The sequence below is a fragment of the Octopus bimaculoides genome, chromosome 5 (assembly GCF_046866305.1).
Source record: "Octopus bimaculoides isolate indiv1 chromosome 5, ASM4686630v1, whole genome shotgun sequence".
NCBI classification, from domain to species: domain Eukaryota; kingdom Metazoa; phylum Mollusca; class Cephalopoda; order Octopoda; family Octopodidae; genus Octopus; species Octopus bimaculoides.
In genome coordinates, this window is record NC_142932.1 from 68208954 (window position 1) to 68214795 (window position 5842).

Here is a 5842-nt window from a genome sequence, read left to right on the forward strand (position 1 = left end):
TTATCTACTTTCCAGTTTTGTCAAACATCATTCTTTCTCTCCCAGTTCCCTTATCTATCAACATCCATCACACTCTCTTACCACTAACCATTTTCCTAACAATTCATCACTCATATTTTAACCACTAAGCGTGTAACAACCGTTACTGACTTACCCTCTGCCATTGTTTCTGTCATTTGACTGCAGCCATGCTGGGGCACTGCCTTGAAGGGTTTTAGTCAGACAAATTGACCCCAGGATTTATTTTTTAAGACTAGTACTTATTCTATCTGTCTCTTTTGCTGAATCGCTAAGGAACATAAACATACCAACACTGGTTGTCAAGTGATGGTGGGCGACAAACACAGATACAAAGACATACACACACATAAATGTATACAGGCTTCTTTCAGTTTCTGTCTGCCAAATCCACTCACAAGGCTTTGGTCAGCCCAAGGCTATAGTAGAAGACACTTATTCAAAGTGCCATGCAGTGAGACTGAACTTGGAACCATGTGGTTTGGAAGCAAGCTTCTCGCCAGACTGCTACTCTTGTGCTTTTATATTATATTATTTTTTAATTTTATTTTCTTAACAAGACTTATTATCCAAAAAGTTTCAGTCACAGACACTGTGTTAAAATTAAACTCATGTAGAATATATATAATATATAATATATATAATTCAAAAATAGGATAAAAATAGTAAAAGAAAAATTTTAAAGAAATAATTGAATTTCTTTAAAGTTTGCATTATCAGATAACAAAGTATTTTCTATTTATAGTCAGAAGAATATTTTTAAAAAAGACGAAAGCTAATGAACAAATTCAGTGCAAAATGTAGAAATGAGGGATTATAAAACTTTGTCAGTTTTGCTTAAATTGCTATCATGTAGGGATTCACCAAGGGTCAGTCCTCAGCCCCCTCTTATTCATTATAGTCCTCCAGGCAATAACAGGAATTCAAGACAGGTTGCCCCTGGGAGCTCCTCTATGCTGATGACCTTGCACTTATAGCTAGCTGAGTCACTGCCAGAACTAGAGGCGAAGTTTAGGGTGTAGAAGCAAGGTCTAGAATTGAAGAGCCTTAGGGTTAACCTAGCAAAAACTAAAGTCTTAGTAAGTAGGAAGGCTGACAAATCACAAACCCCTTCAGGTAGATAGCCATGCTCGATCTGTAGGGAAGGCATAGGTAGAAACTCCACACAGTGTAAGCTATTGACACACAAAAGGTGCAGCAATATCAAAGGAAGGTTAACTAGGAAGATAGTTTTTATGTGTTTCAGATGCACAGGAACAGTAAATACTGAAGATGTACAGAAAACAGATTTCATCACATGCCAGGGGGAAAAGCTAGAAGTATTTAATAGCTTCCACTACCTAGACGACCAAGTTTGTAGTCGGGTTGTTTTCTCTGAGAGTGTAGCGGCTAGAATAAGAATAGCCTGAGCAAAGTTCAGGGAGCTCCTACCTCTGCTGGCAAATAAGGGCCTCTTGTTCAGGATGAAAGGTAGACTGTATGATGCATGTATATGAACTACCATGCTACACGGCAGTGAAACATAGGCCACGACTGCTGAGAACATGTATAGGCTTGAAAGAAATGAAGCTAGTATAATCCGCTGGATATCTAATGTCAGTGTCTATACTCGACAAAATGTAAGTGCCCTGAGAGAAAAGTTGGGCATAAGAAACATCAAATGCAGTGTGCAAGAGAAATGACTGCACTTGTATGGTCATGTGTTACATATGCATGAGGACAGCTGTGTGAGGAAGTGCCACTCCCTAACTGGAAGGAACCTGTGGAAGAGGTAGACCCAGGAAGACATGGGATGAGATAGTAAAGCAAGACCTTTGAATGTTGGGCTTCACAGACACAATGACAGGAGACCAAGACCTTTGGAGATATTCTGTGATTGAGAAGACCCAGCAACCAAAGTGAGATTGCAGCCATGGCCAATGCCAGTGTTGCATGCCTGGCCCATTTAAGAGTACCCTTGATGTGTCAGTTAATATGATATGCTTGAGAAGACCTGTTGAGTCAAGTAAAACCAAAATCACAGCTATAGCCAGGGCCCCCTGACTGACTCCCATTCCGGTGGCACGTAAAAAGCATCATTGGAACGTGGTTGATGCCAATGTCCCCTGACTGGCATCCATGCCGGTGGCACATAAATACCACCATCTGAATGTGGTCGATGCCAGATCCACTTAGTTGGCTCCCGTGCTGGTGGCACGTAAAAAGCACCATCCGAACATGGTCAGTGCCAGGCCCACAAGTGTTCTGAGTCTAATTATATGCAGAGAGTGAATGTGTGCTCTTCTTTACTGGCACACCTCACAAATGAAGCTTTTTTGGACCGAATGGTGATTGGTGAAGAGAAATGGATTTTCTATAAAAATGTCAAGTGCTGAAGACAGTAGATAGGGAAAGGAGAAACACTGGCACCCCAGGCTAAAGATGGTCTTTTCCCATGTAAGGTGTTATCTGCTTGTTGGGATATGAAAGGTTTGGTCCACTTTGAACTTTTAAACCCAAACCAAATGACAACAGAGGAGATCTACTGTGAGCAGCTTGAATGGCTTAAGTTAGAGCTAAAAGGAAAATGACCATCGGTTTCAAGACGAAAGGTATTCTTCCATCAGGATAATGCTTGGCCACATACATTGAGGCTGGAGCAGCTAGGACGGAAAAAATATGAATTCTGTAGAGAAGGTCAGAATAGTACTGGAGAAGTATCTTTCATCAGAAAGTGAATTTTGGAAGAGGGGCCTTGCAAGTCTACCAGAGAGATGGAAGAGTATGTATATTTTGTATGTTTGTATATATATATATATATATATATATATGTGTGTGTGTGTATATATATATATATATATATGTGTGTGTGTGTGTGTGTGTATATATATATATATATATATATATATATATATATCTATATATATATTAAATATGGATATATATATGTATGTGTATGTATGTATGTATGTATGTATATATATCATTATCATCATTTAACGTCCGCTTTCCATGCTGACATGGGTTCGATGGTTTGACTGGAAGTGGTAAGCCTGAAGGCTGCACCAGGTTCCAGTCTGATTCGGCATGGTTTCTCTGGCTGGATTGCCCTTCCTAATGCCAACCACTCTGAGAGTGTAATCAGTGCTTTTCCAGAATGGGTGCCATTTACATGATACCAGATACATACATGTATTATATATGTATATATATATATATATATATATATATATATATGTATGTGTGTGTGTGTATTTGTATTTATATGAATGTGTATGTATGTATATATGTATGTCTATATATATATATATATAGTTGGAATTTACAAAAAAAATAAAAGACAAAGACAGGTGTATAAACAACAAACATGTGTATTAGTTTAATGCTCAGGAAGGTGATATAGTCTTTTATGCTTCAAGTTTACGCTTTCAACAGAAAGGAACATGAGAAAATAAAGAGAGAGAATAAAAAAAGCTTTACTGACTAGCAGTTGATCACTCCTCACCCACATAGTTTTGGGCTCATTCGTAGAGTGATTTTTTCTCTAACTTTCTGCATAAAATGTGTCAGAGTTGTTTGTTGTTTGAAGGAGTGAGAGATTATCACCCCACTTGAAAATAAGTGGGGATTGGTGATAGAAAAGGCACCTACCTGTGGACAACTCTGCCCCAACATATTTTCTTTTGAGCCAAGCAAGCCTAGAACAATAATTGTTAAAATGATAATCATATACGTATATATTTTTTTTACAACATTCTAGTAATTGTGTTCTTACTATTGTTTTATTGTTCTCTGTAGCACCGTCTTCACCAGATTGATTGCCAACAACGAGAAATGATACAAGAAGTGAAAGTGAATGTTGAATCTCTTGAGAAAAGCAGACAGTCATTGGTAGAAGAATTCAGAAAGGTTAGTGTTCTAAATGCATCATTAAGAATTATAATAATATGATTAATGAAGATAATTTTTTCTGTATCATATTTCTTAGGAATCTAGTTTAAATTATGTTAAATTATTTTTTATTATAATTTTTCTTTGACTTAGTTTCAAACATGTTTTGTTTGTTTTTTTAATTTTGTTTTATAAAATATTTTACTTATATATCCTCAATGAAATGAGAAAAATTTTTTAATTATTTCTTTTAGAACAAAATGGGATAAATTTATTCTTACATTCTTTATTTTGCATTTTTAAGTCTCAGACATGTAATATTTATGTTTCCAAAATTTTAGCACTTGTAATTTGGGATATTCATATTTCATGATTTTAATATGAACACATTGAAATTGCAATACATTTTGATGATTCTAAGTCTAAAAGTAAATCTAAACTATCAGAGACAAATGTAATATGAATGTCTCACATTTTACCAAAGTAGCTGATGACTTATGAAATACAACATGTGTTGAATGTTTAACAGTCTCACTGTCATCTTCAGAACACTACAGAAAAAAACTTGTTTTGTGTACCTGATCATTTATTTGTTACTTTAAAGTCACATTAGTCTAGCTCTACTTTTCTATTCACAGTTTTTTTTTCATCTTTCTTTCTCTGCCTCTCCAGTTTCTCTTTCTTACTTACTCCTTCACTCTATCATTCCACTCTTTTCTGTATTATTGCTTATATATATATATATCCACATCATCATCATCATTTAACGTCCACTTTCCATGATAGCATGGGTTGGACGATTTGAGTGAGCACTGGTGAACCAGATGGCTGCACTAGGCTCCAATCTGATCTGGCAGAGTTTCTACAGCTGGATGCCCTTTCTGATGCCAACCACTCCGAGAGTGTAGTGGGTGCTTTTATGTGCCACCGGCACGAGGGCCAGTCTCACAGTACTGGCAACGGCCACACTCAAAGAGGTGTTTTTTACGTGCCACCTGCACGGGAGCCAGTCCGGTGGCACTGGCAATGGACAGAGGTCACTCCCGTTTACTATCACCAACACGGTCACTACTACTACTACAACCAACGATTCAAGTCAACGCACTAGACAGCCATTATGTCCCCACACAAAAAACGCTCCCACGTGGACTATGTTGACACCAGTAAAAAACAATTATGAACTTTTCTTTTAATTACATTTTTTTTAAAAATATGTATTTTTGATAAGGTTCGTTTTTTCAAGAACCGAAACATGTAAAATATCTCTGAGAAAATTATGAATTAAAATTTATTTTATATAGTGGTGTTTTGAAACTTCTTTTTTATAAACATATATATTTATATATTTTTATATATATATATATATATATATATATATATATATATATATATATATATATAGTTATATATATATATATATATATATATTATATATATATATATATATATGTATATATATAGTTATATATATGTATATATATATATATATATATATATATATATAGTTATATATATATATATATATATATATATATATATATATATATATATATATATATATATATATATATATATAGTTATATATATATACATATATATGTTATATATATGTATATATATATAACTATATATATATATATATATATATATATATATAACTATATCTATATATAATATATATATAACTATATATATATATATATATATATATATATATAGTTATATATATATATATATATATATATATATATAGTATATATATATATATATTATAATATATATAACTATATAAATAGTTATATATATATATATATATATTTATATATATAGTACTATACTATATATACTAACTAATATATATATATATATATATATATATATATATATATATATAACTATATTTATATATAAGTATATATATATACTAATATCTAGTTATATATATATACTATAT

General features: G+C 33.2%; 1 protein-coding gene across 29 annotated transcripts in view; it reads left to right on the top strand.

Annotated features, from left to right (window-relative positions):
* LOC106869304 (pleckstrin homology-like domain family B member 2) overlaps positions 1-5842 on the top strand; it is a 458421-nt gene that overhangs the window by 366344 nt on the left and 86235 nt on the right. For all 29 annotated transcript variants that reach the window (XM_089352366.1, XM_089352371.1, XM_089352379.1 and 26 more), the window contains one exon: positions 3796-3906. In XM_089352366.1, the coding sequence (XP_089208492.1) occupies positions 3796-3906 (111 nt within the window). The remainder of the gene's footprint in view (positions 1-3795; positions 3907-5842) is intronic.